The sequence below is a fragment of the Betta splendens genome, chromosome 11 (assembly GCF_900634795.4).
Source record: "Betta splendens chromosome 11, fBetSpl5.4, whole genome shotgun sequence".
In the NCBI taxonomy this organism is placed as follows: domain Eukaryota; kingdom Metazoa; phylum Chordata; class Actinopteri; order Anabantiformes; family Osphronemidae; genus Betta; species Betta splendens.
Window position 1 is genome coordinate 6,916,114 of NC_040891.2, and position 17,539 is coordinate 6,933,652.

General features: G+C 46.8%; 1 protein-coding gene across 2 annotated transcripts in view; it reads right to left on the reverse strand.

Moving 5' to 3' along the window:
* The window catches only part of adgrb2 (adhesion G protein-coupled receptor B2), a 229,312-nt gene that overhangs the window by 106,439 nt on the left and 105,334 nt on the right, over positions 1-17,539 (reverse strand). For both annotated transcript variants that reach the window (XM_055513035.1, XM_055513036.1), the window contains one exon: positions 4,011-4,914. In XM_055513035.1, the coding sequence (XP_055369010.1) occupies positions 4,011-4,914 (904 nt within the window). The remainder of the gene's footprint in view (positions 1-4,010; positions 4,915-17,539) is intronic.

The window sequence follows — 17,539 nt, forward strand, 5'->3', positions numbered from 1 at the left end:
GCCACGAATTGGACGTGTGCGTGGACCTTTGTGACGAGAAGCTGCCGCTGACACAATAAGGAGCTCTGCGTGGCGGTCCAGATCAGGGATCAGAGCTCTAACCCTGCAGCCGTGAGCAAGAAGAATGGGCGTCGCGCATCGTCCGTCACGGTGACACACTCGCCGTGGATCGGGCGCGGGCCGACAACACGGGCGCATCTGCGGCGCGCACGCGCCCACGAGCTCGTCCCGGGTGCCTCCCCGTCCACGCGAACATTACAGCCCAGTATGACACAACACAGGGAGCACAGACGCGTAATCGCACTCGGCAGCGTAATGGAAAATCGGTGGCTCCTTTCAGGGTTTCATTAAAGCCTCGGTGATGTGTATTGAGCACCGGCCAGGCTCAAAACAAAGACAGATTAATAATGCACACGGTGCTTTAGCGCCACTATTACTTCACTGCTAGGAAGAGCAGGGAAGAATCCATTGCATTGGTGGTAACGGTTCAGATAGATAAAAGTCCCACTCTGCAATAAATCCCATGATTTTGCTGGAACAACACCCCCAACACCACCTTACTGCAACCTTAGATGGAACCATTAAACCCCTTCTGTCCTGACCTTTCCCCGATTCTATAGCTATTAGTCGGCTCGGATGAAGTGTTCGCCGTCAGTCAGTCCTGCAAAGGCCAAGTGGACGCTGCACAAAATGCTATAAAAAGCATCAATATTGTTAAGTTATTGTTGCTCAGTTTAAATATTATATACTGAATCCTTAAGCCTCACAAGTAAAAGCAAACTACTAACAAGAGGCTTCAACAGCAATTAAGGAGCACATTAATAATGACGAAACTGGTAGAAAGTTTTACTGTAGCTTAGCTTTGTAGCAGCCTGCAACTGTTTAATTAGATTTCCCACACACACAAGTGACAGGTTGTTGTTTTTTATGCGTACATAAATGCATTTACAAAGCACAATAACATAAAGCTCAAAGCTCGGAGGATCTGATTCATCTGCGTGGTTTGAACGCATGTGGTCCGATACCACGGGCTGCTACTGTTTGGTTGCTTAAATCTTTTACATGGATCTGGTCAGTTGGGAAAAGCCGCCTTAAGCGCCGGCTCCTCGGTTTCAGCAAGCGTTAACACAAATTGTCTTGTACTTCTGAGCGCCGGCAGCGTGTGTTCAAACAGCGGGGGAACTTGACCACCGAAACCCAGGAAATCAACCACCAGCTGAATTAATCTTGGAAACGCAGAGCTGTGTAAATAGTGGGAAGTGCAGAGAATATGCCAAAGAAATAAGGTGATAACATTGTAAAAACTACCAAGTTTGGCCTTAAAGGTTAAACAATGCCTTTCTACACTAAATAAAATCAGGCATAAATATGTGCATTAAGTAAATAAGCAAAGGAGGAATAACAAGCACATTTTACGTAGCTTAATTCAGCTTGCATCACCCCTTAATACCCAATTTATATGGAAATGAGACAATATTTGTTTAACTGTGTTTCACATAGACATGCAAGTCAAATCCGTTTAGTGTCATAATGTGATACATTCACACATTTGATGGACAAAGACCCTGGACCTCAGCTGCCAAAATTAAAATGATGTATAGAGACTCTAAATGTCAGGGTCCAGATTCCGCTGAACGCGTCTTCATTTGCGCGTGGTTCCTGTAAATTATTCATTTCAGAGGTCGAAGGACGTCCAGGACGCAAGACGCAGACGTGGCACAAGCACAGACACACAAGTCCACACAGTTCACCTCACAGCACGCAGAGATTAGATTGGGCCTCTTCTGTATGTAAAGCTCCACTATCCGCAGACAGACCTGCTGAGGGTGTCGCTGCTACAGAGCAGCTCGGTCCGTCTGGAAAGACCGTCCGTCACCGTCGGGAGATTAAAACCGTCCTCCTCAACAAAATAAAGGCTTTGCACTCAATCCAGTTTTCAGGCACCACATTTTCTGTTATGATCAAAGCTAATTATTTGCTAATTGGTCATTTGTAAAACTTAATTATGCCTAATTAAACCAAACAGAACACAGAACACCACTTGCTGCTACAACGTAAATATTGACGTTTCAGAAAAGACTGAAGTGATAATCAACCACCCTGCCGCTCTGTCTGCAGTTACACGTCTACATGGATTGTGGGATTTCTCTTTATTTCCACAGCTTCCATCTTTGTAACTTAGTTGTTTACTGAGATCAAATGAAAGGAGTGGTTAACCTCTGGTCAAGTGTTGTATTGCCAGTCAAGGGGATCAATGACTCAACAGTCTCAAAAAGACAAATGTGCACTGTAAACAACTGAAGTAGTTAAATCAATAGGACAAAGATTTTTTTTTATTGTGGGGATCCTAATGTAATACTTAAAATTGGGTAAATATTATTGTAGCAACAAATAATTCAGCATAAAGTAGTAAAAATACTGCATTAATCCAGTTCTTCTAGTTTGCTTTTCTGAAAGTGAAGAGCAAAGCCCAGTCTTATCAGCATTGTAAATGAAGAGCTGTGTGGAGGCCTGTGGAGCCGAGACATGAGAGGGCGCTTTTAAAAGACAGACGGCCGGTGGCAGCGCGAGCCGACAGTAAACATCCACGCTGTTTGTGAGTGCGTCTGATGCGGCGAGGGGTGATGCTGTTTGTCTTTGAGTGGATGGAAACGGGGGAAACGGGGGAGGCGGGGCGGTGGGAGACACAAGACGGAGGAAAAAAATCTGGCCCCGGCGCCGAGTCTGGAGTTTAGTTTATGGGAAGGCGGATATTTTATTGTAATTAGGACGCGGGGGAGTCGTTTGGAGGAAAACAGACTTGCCTGCACCTCTTCGGGCCATCTTTACTTCAAGGGCTCGGTGAGTGGCTGGTGACCAACCTCGGAACCCATGCGTTGTGCGTGCGAGGTGAGATGCGGCGGAACCAACGGAGCTCCCGGGCGTTTGGCATGAGTTGACTGTAATGGCGCTCCGACTTGGCATCGCTTTGCACAACGGCGCCATCCGTTTGGCTTTTGTCTCCAGCAACCGAGCGCCGGTCCAACTCGAACCGCTGCGCTCTCTCCCTGCGTCCTCCCACACTGCGTTTCGCGTAGTGCGCCTTCGCTTCTCCTTCTCTGAGCGCATTAAGCGGCGCCACCCCGCTGATTTAGCCACAGAACAATAACCTTCCCATCAGCAAGGTACGACTGTGCTTTGAGCTCTCAGTGTGTGGATGCAGACGGACCACTAAGAGTAATTGAGTTCTAATCAGTTACAGTCTGCGCTTGCTTTTACTCTACTACACTACTATAGGTCATGGCGGCGATCAAACATGTAGGACCGCTTCATTACGAGCCTCGTAATGGAGAAAAGGTCTGTTGCTTTGATGGAGGAGCATACAAACATACAAGGGTCCAACAGCGTGCGTTGTGTATGTGCACATGGGCTTCAAATCCAATCCCATCCTAGTCATTTTTTTACAAACGCACACACACACACACACACACACACACACACACACACACACACACACACACACACACACACACACACACACACACACACACACACACGTAATTGTGCGCTGCTTGCTCCTAGGAGCCACACCTCCAGGCCACATGGGGGGATCTCTAAAATATAGATCAGAAGCCTGAATTTCTGACAGGCATTTACTGAGCTTTTGATGGAGGGTTTAAAGGGCCCCCCTTTTGAAATGATTCGGTTTTAATTAAAGGCCAACGTGTCAGAGACGGAATTGGAATCATAAATTCTGTGTCAAGCAGAAGCATGTGACCCCCCCCCCCCCACTCACCACTACATTTGTTTGCTCTCAACAAGCTAAGCACAGATCACAAATAAAAGGAAGTTTTTTATGTGAGACTATACTATTTTTACAATATATACAGACCAAGACGCCCAAATAATATGTACCATGACAACTAAAGAGCATGAATTAGACTCTCTGTGCAGAAAAGTGTGCTCATGCATGTAATGCCCTAAAAGGCAGCACTGAAACATCTCTTTATCTTGCCAAAACATAATCCTACCTTGTCGAACATCTCTGGGCGCTATGACGATGGCGTCATTGGAATGCAGCTCGGTGACGCAGCAGTCATCGGGGAGCAGCGAGCCGTTGCTGAAGCCGTGGGGGGTCTCCGGCAGCAGGGGAACGGGCGGCGCCAAGATGTTGTGGTTGGGACAGATACATCCGGTCTGGGTCATCCCGCATCCGTCCCCGTCGGAAACCTCCCGATCCCCGTCGTGTCCCGTGCGTAAGCACTCCTCGAACCAGCGGCACAGCATGCCGCAGGTGAACTGACTGGAGTTCTCATTATTGATGAGCAGGACCTCGACCAGCCGCAGCTCCAGCAGCTCCTTCGCTACCGGAGGCTCGTCCGCAGCTGGGTGTCTCGTCAGACAAAGCTGGATGAAGTTCTTATCAAACTGAAGGAAGGAGTACGGCCCGTCCGAGTCGGACCGGCTGCCGCAGAGATCGACGACTTCCGAGTCCCTGGCAGCAGCAGTCTGTAAATGGAGGGGGCAGCTTTGATTGGCCAGGTGGTGGTCGAGGGAGAGGAGCATGGGGGCGTGCGTCCGACAGACGACGGGGTGGCGGGTGAAGCGGAGGTAGAGGGAGTACTTGGTGGGGTCGGGGTTTTCCAGGGACCAGGAGCAGGTCGGTTCCCGCGAAGGAAAGAGCTCCCTTAGGGAGAAAGAGCCGTAGAGCACCCCGGCTACGAGACTGGAGCACGGTGGGGAGGCGGCAGCGGGGGCCCCCTCTGCCCCGGGGACGGGGGCGCCGGCGCCGGCCCCATGGGCCACCTCAGCCAGGGCGGAGAGAGGAGCCAGAGCGAGGGCGGACAACGCGGCCAGGGCCCCAGCCACAGCCAGGAGCGAGGACAGCACAGACAGACACACCCCACCAGCAGTGTTCATCCTATGACATTCGTCCTGCGGGGGGAGGGGGGGGGGGGGGGGGGGGGGGGGGGGGGGGGGGGGGAGAGGGAGACGGGGTTAGAACACGTGGCAAACGACCCGATGAGTTCAAGGCGTCCAAAGACCGATTTGTGCCTCGCCTCGCTGTGCATCATAAGAACTTTTCGACAGAAGTTCTTCTTCAGCCGCGCACGCACACATGCACTGTGGAGACAGACAGAAAAAAAAAAAAAAAAAACACAACCGCATCCCTGCTGGGCCGGATTAAACGGGTTGAAGGCTTGGCTGTTGAGACATGCTCTTTGGGCCCAGCTCTACCCTTTCCTGCTGCTACGTAGACACACGCACGCACACACACACGCACACACACACACACACACACACACACACACACACACACACACACACACACACACACACACACACACACACACACACACACACACACACACACACACACACACACACACACACACACACACACACACACACACACAGCCGCCTGCTGAGCAGCTCCCCTAAGGCTCTGGCAAACTATTACCATCACAGACACAGTGAGGGTCCACCAGCCACCTGATTTGGACTCACACAGTACACACTGTGCACACAGAGAACCCCGTATACGACATATACAGTGTTTCAGTACTGCGTGGCTGCTGCACCACCCGCCTCACAAGGCGCCCTGCATAACCGAGGCCGCTGCAACAATAACCCCACAACATGACGCCTGCATGTTCAGGGCCTATCCCCAGGACGTCACACAGCGGAGGAAATGAAGACCGCAACAGCTGGACACTTATCTCCATAACAAACGGCCTGTTTACCTCCCGAGCTTTTAGTCACAAAGACCTTTGTAAGAGAATAATGTGAGAAAAACCCAGCAGCTGCGTAATTGTACACTGGGCTGTGATTTGACGTGATGCGATATGATGAGACCGCGAGACAAAGACACGCGGGCGAAATATGCGAGCGGTTCATGAGCAGCGCTCGCATTCATCCATCAATTGCTTTTCAATTACAAGGTGCTACATAACGTGCGTCCAGAAACGGGCCCGGCGCCGCAGCGGCAGCCACGAGACCGACGCGAGCGAACTAGAAACAGACTTTCAGTTCTAATTACCCGTGCACAGTTTTAATCCGCACCATAAAAGAAGACATGTTAACACCAGTAACGATGATTTCAAATTTTACAAAGCAAAGACTGTTTTATTGGAAGATGTAAAATCACAGACAATTGTTCTGAATGTGAATGCATGATTTGTGCTGCAAGTGACTGAAGTGAATATGCCCTACCTGATTAGACAATCCAGACTTTATTCTTTTGTTCTTTGATTGTGTTGATTGTGTGTGATTGTGTCAATCCCATAAACCCAGAACGACCACGTCAAGGCCAACGATGGGTTAATAAGCTACAGCAGTGGTCTTTTATGTAAGACTGTTAAGGCTTTAGAGACGCAGACCTGGGTGCAGTAGGGAACGGAAACACTCCGCCATGTCAAGAGGTGACCCCCCACTGGGGCCGGACAGTAAGAGGCACTCGGGCCCATAGGAGGCAGCTGTTAATGAGAGACAGAAACACAGGGAGGGCAGGCGAACGCGACAGGGGACACGGAGGAAGCGATGCAGCAGGAATCGCTGCAGTTACACGGGAATTATGAAAATGTGTGCGGATCTGCTTCATTCGCCGTGAAAAATAAACAGTTGGCTTTAGGCGACGCTGCGATGCTAAATCTGAGCGATGCGCAATGCAGAAAATTGTTTACTTTCACGCTCAAGGACAATTCACCTACACAATAGCAGTATTTATTTATTTATTTTAAGCCAGAAATAGCTTTTTCGCAGATATTAAACGGGCCGCCTCGAGGTCACGGGAAGGTCTTTAACCGCTTTCCACCCAGTGTTTTAAGCAAACCAGACAAGCGGAGGCACTACATGGGACGCGTGTGCGCGTTAAATATGCGGAGCTGTAAACACAAACGATGATAAAGTCACGTACATTAAAGCGCGCCAGGCTGCACTGCATCAAAGTCATGTAGATCCTGTCGCTCATCAGGTGGCATTCGCTTTAGAAGCATTGTGACGAGTAACCATGGCAACTGCGCACCCCCCCCCGACTGAAATACTGTAGCCTGCTTTATCTTTCCTTACTTTCGGTGAAGCGCGTTACAGCAGCAGCCGCTGACCAACGCGCGCAGGTGAAGCTACTGCACTCGGGCCGCGCTGAGAAAAACGAACAGAGAGGGGAGGTTTCCCGTCGCAGGCGTAAACACTGTAGCGCCGGATACCGCTACAGGCCAAACCGTGCATAGGTGGAATCTTAGGCACGTTTTACGGATGAAAAGAAGCCAAAAGCGTTAAGCAAATTGTTTTTGGGACAATGAACAATGAATATTCATAGAGCCACAGTCTGTGCAAGACTAGGCCCTAAAGTGCTGTCTTCATGAGGCCATTCTGTCCCACTTCACTCTAAAACAGCACTTTACTGTGGGCAACCATAAATATTCATCAGCGCTGATGTCTTCTTCCCCCCCCTTCCACCTTGACATTAATGTTATCATCAAGGATGGCAAAATATGTACATCCCTCACTCCCCGTCTCTCTTTCCTCTCCCTCTTCTCTGGGGTCTCTTGTCGTTCGTTAATGCGCTTAAATGACAACGTGACTCATCCGATTTCCGTCGCCGCGGCGCTCATGCAAAGCCGAGTAGCGCTGGGACGGTGCGGTGCTACCAGAGCAGCAGGAGTATCAGCCTTGCTGGGTAATTATTAACAAATATTAATAATATTTGCAATAATACAGCATTAAGTTTTCATATATGTCCAAACAGTCGTAAGTGATTTAATTTTACATCTAAGGAGGAAACTTTGCCAAACTTTGTTTCAAGACAAAACATTGATTTTAAAGGTGAAGGTCTCTGATCTACTCTCTATGGTACAGTACAAGATGCTTCTGCACAGTACCTTCTCACCAATGTGACATAGAAGCTATCTGCAATTATACAGTAATATTCTCCATGCCAGTCATCTCAAAGACCCTGAACTAGCTTCAGTTCCGGCTGCGATGAAATGTCACCGTGAACACGTTGTAAAACCACAAAAACACACGCTAACGGAGGCTAAATAAGAAACACTACACACAGTAGCTGAAGGTCGAGTTGAACTCAGCTGTTGATATTCAATGTGTGCAGTCTAACTATATTTGGATCTACATGAAGCAGCTATCCAGTTTACTGCAATCCTTATTTTTCCCCGGTGGATGATTCTCACAATAAACCCAAAGTTATGCCCCTCATAACTTTTCATTGTGCTAACAATTAAGGAGCAGTTATCGCTCCAGTCAATAAGGCCAGAAAACCTAATGATTGGTATTTCACCATAAGATAATTAGAACGTGGGAATAGAAAATTGCCACATTGAACAACCCCGGAAAACAAGTAAAGGGCCATGAGGAGAAAATATCACAAAGCGAAACCTGGGAAACGACTTCAACTTTCCAATTATGCACAATAACACGAGCGCGATAAACAGAAATAATAACAACGCCGTGTAGTCGTAAAAGCTTTATCTACTCTTAAGCTCTGTCCGGACCCACTTTATGAGCCCACATATTCATCCCAATATACCAGTGACAACTTTATCCCTCACCTGCTGCCGTCTCTGGATGTTTTTTCTAGTGGAGCAGCTGCAGCTCGGGGAACGTGGCTGTAAATATTAATCCCAGGGTTTCGCGTCTTTATGTGTGTTTGGCCGGCGCCCTGCATCCTGCTGCAGCCGCCGGCTTCTCGCCATTGGACCTGAACGGCGGATGAGGCGTTTTGGATGCGGCCGGAGTCCATACGTACGTCATTTAATGCAACCCCTTAAATGCAACTGTTTCAATGAAGAGGAGAGTTTTGCCCTAGAGGCCACTGAGACCGATGCAGAACCGCTGGTAAATTCCGCCTTTGCATTCATATAATAAATACGTTCATACTTAAAAAAGCTCAGTCTTTGCCAAGTGGGATATTTACTTAAACATGGACTCAAGGTACAGTAAGCTGTTAGAATGAATAGATCCATGCACTGAAGCGGGAGAGAATCCTCCAACCTTATTTTTGTTTTGGTGGAATAACACAATGAAATAGCTTGTGGGCACTAGACTTAACAACATCCCCTGGTAGAGCGCCTCTGTTTGGAGAAATGCGTTTCGAGGGTCTCGATATAGAATCGTTTCACCCCCTCTGCCTTGTTCTCTGTTTCTTTGCCTCCACCCTAATCTCTCATTCTCGATGCAGACTTCCAAGAGCCCTGTGATGGCGGCTGCTATTGTCTGATTTAGTGATGCGGCGCGTCTCTTTCATTCTTTCATTCGCGGCCCTTAGCGGAGATCAGCACGAAGCCCTTGTATGACACACGCACGCTGTATTTCTAAAATGACACTCGCTAACTAATCCGTGTGCAATCACACACACACACACGGACGAACGACAACGCAATATTATCAAAAATTCAACGCTGATGCCAAGTGTTGGGAGATTTTCTCTACCACTGATTAACAAGTCATGAAATGCTCCTCTTTCTCTCTCCCTCTGCCTTCCAGCATAACAGTTCTTAACTCTGGCCCTGCTCAGTTTGAAATGCAGCCTGTCCTTAAAGTCGAGCTTCATTTATTCACCAGCTCTTCGCATTTAGCCGGATAAGATCGCCTGAACGCGTCCGATTCAGCCCTGGTTGACATTCTCCAAATCGATGCTCCGTTTGTCCTTTTATCAGCCTCGTTCCGGCGCCCCTCGCGTCGTCTCATCACTCGTTCACCGCTGAAAGGATCTCACGCTGTGAGGGGACGGGACGCGGCAAAGGGCGTCCAACAAACAAACGCCCTCGTACACACGCGAACGCCGTTGACATGCGATATGCGCGCGGGGAGGAGGGAGATCAGCAAAGGTGCCATGAAGCCGGGCGGAGAATTACTTGTACGCGATTAAATCAGGTGAAGGAGTGGATCGACAGACGCCCCAGGAAACAGAAAGGCAACGTGCACTCGTCTGACTGTCACCGTCCTCTTTGACAGATTCCATCATCTGAGCAGATGGATGCTGCAGAGTCCTGGTGTCACTCTGCATTCTGTTGGCTAATATTATTTGGATATCTCCTACATGTATCCATCCATACAAATATGAGCCAGCTTTAAATGAATGAACTTCTGCATCCTGTGCTGAAGCATGCACAGAGCACCTGATATTGTAGGGGTCAGCATTATTATGATCCTTATAGATGCATTAGAATGATGACACAGGCTAATAGCCAGAGATTAAGCGTCTCTGGCTATTAGCCTCTGTGTGTGAACCCAGTCCTTCACTGTCTGAGGATTCAACAAACCTCTGCTAGATGTTGGTTAAATGTTAATAGAGGGAGATGAGGCAGATTAATGCTACTGTACATGCACGCGCGGACATGTAAATGCACATAAACCCCCTGCGCCGTGAATGGAACATGGACGATCAGTTAACCAATAAATTACAGCTCCGTCCGTACGAGATTCACGTACAGCCGCGTTGAGCAGCGAAAACAGAGCCAGACGGTCCGAGCGACGAGCGCGGCGACCGATTAAGCGGCACAAAAATGACCAGCGCCGCTGCCAACGCTATCAGGAAGCCATTTACTGGGAGATTATGGAGCCCAGTAGCAACTGTTAGAGCCGGTATCAGCTGTATGTCTGTGCGGTGCGTCATTAGCCACACCAAATAAACAAACATGGGCAAAGAGCCGCTATTATCCTCACATTGTGGTGACAATTCATTGACGGGTCGTCTCACAGTGTTCTAAGGAAGTGACACCTCGTCTGTCTAATATATTTACAGCCTGAGCCAAAGCCTTTTTTCAATATATTCAATGTGAAAACATTTACGATAATTATTGGTTGATCTCGTAGCTTTTGAAAACTGTTTTCTAGCATGTAACATTTAGTCGATATGTTCCAAACCTGAACTTCACGATCGATCGGTGGCTGCTTTCACGGGGAGTTATTGATAAAGACGCCCATTAATTCCACATGGGCGAAAAAAAAAAAAACTACACAAACACACAATTAATGATCTGCAAAGTGGAAGAATGTTCCTTCACTCACCTCTTTGTTTTACAATATAAAACAAATTATCTCACATTTCCTTTAAGTGCAACTAACAACGGGACTTCACTTTAACAGTTCAACCAGCCAACAATGTGTGTGACACGTATATGGCTGTGAGTGAGGAGTGTGCGTTTAAGCAATTACAAGGAAACACAAAGAAATAGGGAACTACTTGTACAGTAGTAGTGAAACCAAACTAATTAGTTAAACTAATTAGTAAGTGAAGACCCTACCTGGCTGTAACATGTCCTGTTGGAGCTCAGGCTGCAGCCATAATGAATCCAGACCCCAAACTGTGTCCAACTTTAATTGCACCAATTAACATGGGGTCTCTATTTGTGGATGTGGAAGCGTGGCTCAGGCCTGACCTCGCAAACCCCAACACACACACTCAGGAATCTTCACACTCCTAACCTTGTTGTCATGACGATGCTCAAAAATAAATAAATAGAAACTAGCTAAATGTCACCATCTGTTGAGTGTTGGGACATAATCTGACATACACAGACGCACACATAGTTGAGTTAAAGCGGACCATCCTCTTACATAACACACTGTGTCTACGTGTAGGTTCATATCTGCATGACTGTGTGTGGAGAAGAAAACCATTTAGCATCTTAGTGGGTCTGAGGGGAACTCGGGTTCCACTGTGAAACAAAAGAATCTCACAAAGAGGACAGGGAAGATCATCTTTCCTCTGCATCGCATTCCTGCCAACAGTTGAGCTTAGCACCACTTTCTCCCCAAGACAACACAGATGTTTAGTGCAGTACAACAAAGAGAACAGAAAAAGCCTGGACAGACTCACATAAAAGCTCTTTCGACGCATTAAATACAAGACTTGTATGTAGATTCTGTTCTTATTTAATTCAAATTTATTGGTAGTAGAATGAAATGTGTATGGATCAAAGAGCAGATACAGTACACGCAACGTCACCACTCAAATGAGACTTTCATTCCCTCTGCAACAGCCTTAGTGCGAAATCTTGAAAGCAAATTATTAGTTTTCTAGGGAAAAAAAAGGGCAGCAATTTATTACCGTCGCTGTAAATAGGGACAGTTGCGCATCATCGCTCCAATTTCCCTGCTGCAAACCTGAGGTGGAGTTTGATTTGAGACTGAAATACAGAGCTCCACTGTGTGTGTGTGTGTGTGTCTCCCTGTGTGAGACACCCATGCATGTGAGCGCTACGCACTCATATGCATGGATTCTGCTGCTCACACTGGGCTCCGTGCGAACGCGGGACGAGGTGCTCGTCTCACACACACACGACGTGCATATCCTCTGTCAGCGGGCATGTACGCGTTACATGTACGCATGAATAATGGATGCCGTGACATGGGAGCACAATGCGGGAGACGCTGAGCACAAGCAACTAACCAGCCGCCCATCAGCAGGTCCAAACGCAGATTATGGCTCATAAGGAGCAGTCGGACTTCGCTCCCATGCTTGTGTGAGTGGATTTGTCCGCGTGCGACGGTGGAGGTGGCGGTTGCTACTATCGCCCCATCGTTTCCCTTTATGTAACGTCGCATCCCTCTCCAGCTGCAGTGGAGCAGATCAGGCTCTCCCTCTCTCTTTGAAGTGTTGCCAGGCGGGGTATTTATTTCATTATCTCCTCTCCCTCTCTATTTCCTCTGCCTGTTTTTCAGGCTCGGTATCAGGGGGGAGACGGGGGGCGAGGGAGGGAGCGCTGACGCTGCAGGTGGAAGTCCACAACTCTGGACCGGCTGTATTGTTGTTGGACGGGGCCCCATATTGGTCCGTGCCGGTTTTATGTATTGCACTTTGCAGACACACAAGGCTGTATAGAAGATCTACTAGCAGGGGGAAATGCATCATGTGCAGGTGGACAACGGGACCTTTGCAGGAGCGAACTCCATGAGCATGAAAATTAAAGGAGCGAGGGATCAGTATTAATACAAATGCTTCAGATGAATGAAATATTCAAAACAGCTACTGAATATTTCAGATGTTCCACTGATTGGACTCCCAAAATGAAGGTTGTTCCTATCGGTCATTAAGGCGCTGCACTTATTTTTCAGTCACAGCTCAGTTTAACTGGTGTTTTAATGTTACTGTACTGAGAACAGTGTAGTTCTACTTGAAAAAAAAAAACAAATGGAACTCGCTAAAAGCGCCACAGGTTTTCGGGGCATTATCAGCACTGTAAGTGCCATTTTACAACATAAACACCGGCTCAATTGGACATTTCCCACAAAAGAGTGGCAGCAGTCCTGCACCGTGTAATTTAGAAACACACCAACATTAAAGCCGCGGTTATTACAGGAAACACAACACAGCAGGTGCTTAAGGCGACCCACATCACAAAATGATCACGTCCGCTAATATGTCGATGAAAGGTTTCTTCCGTGGCTCAGTTTGATGCTGCATCTGCATCCACGCTTTCTAAAAACCTCCCTCGCATTTAAAAGTGTTGAGGAGGAAGTAAAACATAACAAAACAGCTGGACGAAGGCTTCCAGTCCAGTGTTTCCTCTAAAGGCTCCGCTGCTTTCTCAGCGCCGTCTCCATGCTGGAGTCCTGGAGGAAGAGGCCGCGGTAGTTGTTAGAACAACTAATCCCAGACTGGAGGGACTTTTGCCAGAGTGAATCTGAAACTCCGGCTTTGCCAAGTACTTTCTTGTTGAAAGACAATTAAGAACAAACGGGGATGACAGCCAGCGCTCTCGTTAAAAAACAAATGGCCGACTCCGCGACGCACGCTCTAAGACTAAGAACGGGGTCGTCTCTGAAACACTGGTAAAAACTTAAAGCGAGGATTTAAAAGCTACATTGGTTTGAAATTACTAGAAAAGAAAGCATGGAGCGTTGATGGTACTTTCATTATGTTGAATGAGTTTGATGCTGGACTGGTGACCTGTGGCCCCAGTAACGACCACACTGACAAAGACAAATGGGTGGGTGAGTGAGTGAGTGAGTGAGTGCGACGCAGCCAATAGGTTGAGAGGAGCCTCACCTCCGTGTTGCATCACCTTCATGTCATGAGTTACCTGGATGTCGTCGCTGACGGCCAAAGGGTGAGGCTGGTTTACTGTATGTACTGTAGCAGCCCAGGCCTACACCAAGATCCCTCACAGGGTTTTCTAATTTGTTTCAAAATGTGTGGATTGATTTAAATAGTGTTAAGTAATAAGTTTAGTTCTTTTACGATTTTGTTGTTTAATTAGTTTCTTTTGTTCTCCCCATTGATTCGAATGAACCTTGAAGCAGGTCAGTTGATTCTGATTGTACAGTTTGTTTGAATCCACTTAGTTTGTTTTTTATGCGCCCAGCATTTATTTAATTTTCCTGTAAATTGCATTTTTCCTTCCATGTGGATCAATAAAACCCTTCTGAAACATCCTATTTTTCTGAAAATAGTGTCTTGTCGTGTCTCCTGACAACTGTTTTTACTGAATATAGTGTGTTTGGAGAGTGTTGATAACTGCCTGTGCAGTAAATACAACACATGTTCATTAACTAACTCATCTGGTTACATGTAGGTCACAAGGCTCTCACACATGAACCTAATTTACACATGCACTTAGCTCCATGTCCACCTGATCAGGTCCAGACACTGAGTTGAGGACACTCACAGTTTGAGCCACATTCTCCACATTCTCATCGCTTAAAGCAGCTACTCACATGAAGTCAGACCAAGAAGACGCACCGGTTTGCGCTGCCACTAACGCGCGCAGAGCTGGATGTAACGACTAGTGAGATTCTGACTGTGATGGCTGTCTGGTGAAAACCTTGTTATTGCAATTTGGGTTTTCATGTTCTCGTGCCTACTGAGGACTCCTCCGCTGCTGTACTGCTTGGGTAAAATCGCCGCTGGGTGTGAGACACCTTTTCCGAACCAATTAATAAAATGAAAGCTATACTTCCTGTGTCTGGAAAAGATGACATTTTGAGGTTACGCACGTTTGATGTGCAGAAAGAAAAGGAGGTGTCTGCGTTTGATGTCTAGACAATCGTGACGATCGCATTGGAAGATATTCTCCTTGAAATGCTGATCAGCTGACCGTTAGTCAGTGAACGGGCATCCATCCCTCTCCCATTTAGCGATACCGACTTCATCCCACTGTTCTCATTAGCACCCAGTGAGCCCACCTCTCCCCTCACCCAACATTTTCCTTGTTTGCTCCACTTTTCATCGTCCTTTCACTATTTGACAGCTGCCTTAAGGATTAGTAAAAAAGAAAATCTCCCTTTTCCCAATGCTCCCTTTCGGGCAAGACTGACTGGGCCTCTTCTTTATTTATCCACACCTGCCTTTCACCGCGATGACTTCTTGTTTGCTCCACGTCTCCTCACTTCATGCACTGACAGCGAAGAGGAGATGGGAGGTGAAAAGAATGGAGAGTGAAAAGAAGAGATGAGGGAGACCCGCAAAGGTTAATTTTCATAATCGTGACGACGTGACGTGACAGCTCGGAGCCAAAGGGAGCTCAGCGCTGGTGTCTGCAATGGAAGAGGCTTCAACATACATGGCAACACATCCTCTTTCTGACTTCCTAACTTCAGCATGTAGCAAACAACATTCGCTAATTTGCAGAAAGAATAAAAAAATACAGCAGATATGGAAATATGGAAATCAGTTGAAGATGCAATCCATTCTGCAGCTTTGTTTCGAGGAGGAAATGAAGTCAAGCATATTTTAGGAGAATCTGTATCCTCTAAGATTTATGCTTTTAAATGATTTCTTTTTCCTTTTTTTGGAATTAGATTTATAGACATTAAATGGGTTAGAACATTGTCACTGAATATTTCATTGTTGGTGCAGGGAGTGAAAATATGTCTTTCAATTATTTATAGTAATATGACTTTGAAAAGAACAAATGAACTGTTTTAGTTTGTACAGCATGACTTCACATTTGCTCAAAGAACTTTTGTTGTAATATTGTTGGTCGTCTCATCAGGTGGATGTTTGGATCATTTATCCACAGGGTTATAATTACTGGGTCTGGTTGTACTTTACCTTTTAATTAAACCTGTTTTTTTTTTGAAAAAAGGAGTTTTGGTGGAGTTATCATGGGTTGTGATCAGGTTTAGGATTTCAGACATAATTTAAAAAAGAAATGTGAACCTTACAGAGCTGAGTAAACTAGGGAATCACTAATGTCATTAAAATACATGTTCTGCATGGATGGACCAAATTTAGTGCCAATCCATCCAGTAGATGATGAGATATTTCACCGCATAATTGGAAATATTGGCCCGTTGTTGGTGCTACAGCAAAAGACCGGGAGTCACTTCGTTATTAGAAATTATCCACTGGGGATTATAATGTCTGCACACAAATGTCATTATAATCCATTCAGCAGATGATGAAATATTCAGTTCACCTAAGTAGGATCGACCAAACAAAAGATCAGCATCGCCCTCCCTTGACTTAAACGAAGATGCTGCATTCAAATCATAAATATGCTCAGAATGGAGGAAACAAACCAACATAAAGAAAAGACGCAAGATGAAAATCAAAACATAATATTTTCCAGTATACAAAGCGACAGCGAGTATCTGAGTCTGGATTCTGATGAAGAGGAACATCAATAAGTATGGATGTTTGTTTTGAAGCAAAAAGGAAATTGCCCTTGCCAATCCACTTACGCTGCTGCTGGTGTTCAATCAAGCGAGGACTATTGAAATGCAAATGTTAATGACAGTGGTGTAGGACAATCATTCTCACAGAGACGGAATCTACGTCTGGATATTTGGACACAAAGAAGCACAATAAATCAAACGCCGCTCCACCGCCACCAGACCCGACACCGTGGACCGGGCCGCTCCAGATCAGTCTGCTCTGGATTAACCCCGGATGTGTCCAGATAGTGCTCGGCGGCGATAATACGGGGTTTAAGCTTCCTCTTCAAGACGCCATCGACATATTTTAAGGGCGCGTTGGCATCTCAGATTCACTGGATCTCTTAAAGGCAGTAGCCAGAGAGACGAGTTCACCGGGAAGTCAAAGAGAAGTGTTAATGCCAGTTAAATCAATGATAAAAAATACATGCCTGAAGTAACTACACAGCTACAGGCCTTAAAGTCAAACAGCCTGCTTCAGATTCTCCTGGTCTCCTCATCCTGTTTTCATGCTTTAATATCTCCTAACTGCAGATTTGACTTATTTAACATTGCTGCCGACCACGTGTGGTGTTTTATTCACCATAGGACTTGGAATACATTCTTTTTGCGTTGCTTCCAACGAGCAGTGCGTCGGATGGCAGCGACAGCCGAGCGGATTTGTAGTCCGCGGCGCCATAAAAGCCGGGCTCACGCGTGACGCCTGAGCGACGGCGTCCAAGCGCAGCGCTGCTAACAAGTCCAACGAGCGCCTCTGCGACGACAACGAGGCTTGATCCAAAACGTGCAGAAGCGTCTCTTCATCAGGGGTGTGACGGATTACCTCAAATCTCCTCCATGATGTCTTAACGACCAGGATAAACAGGTGCTAATGGCAGTAAATCAATCAAAATAACAAGGGCACGTCTTTTTATTGTGTTTATGTTTTCTCTTTTCACACACT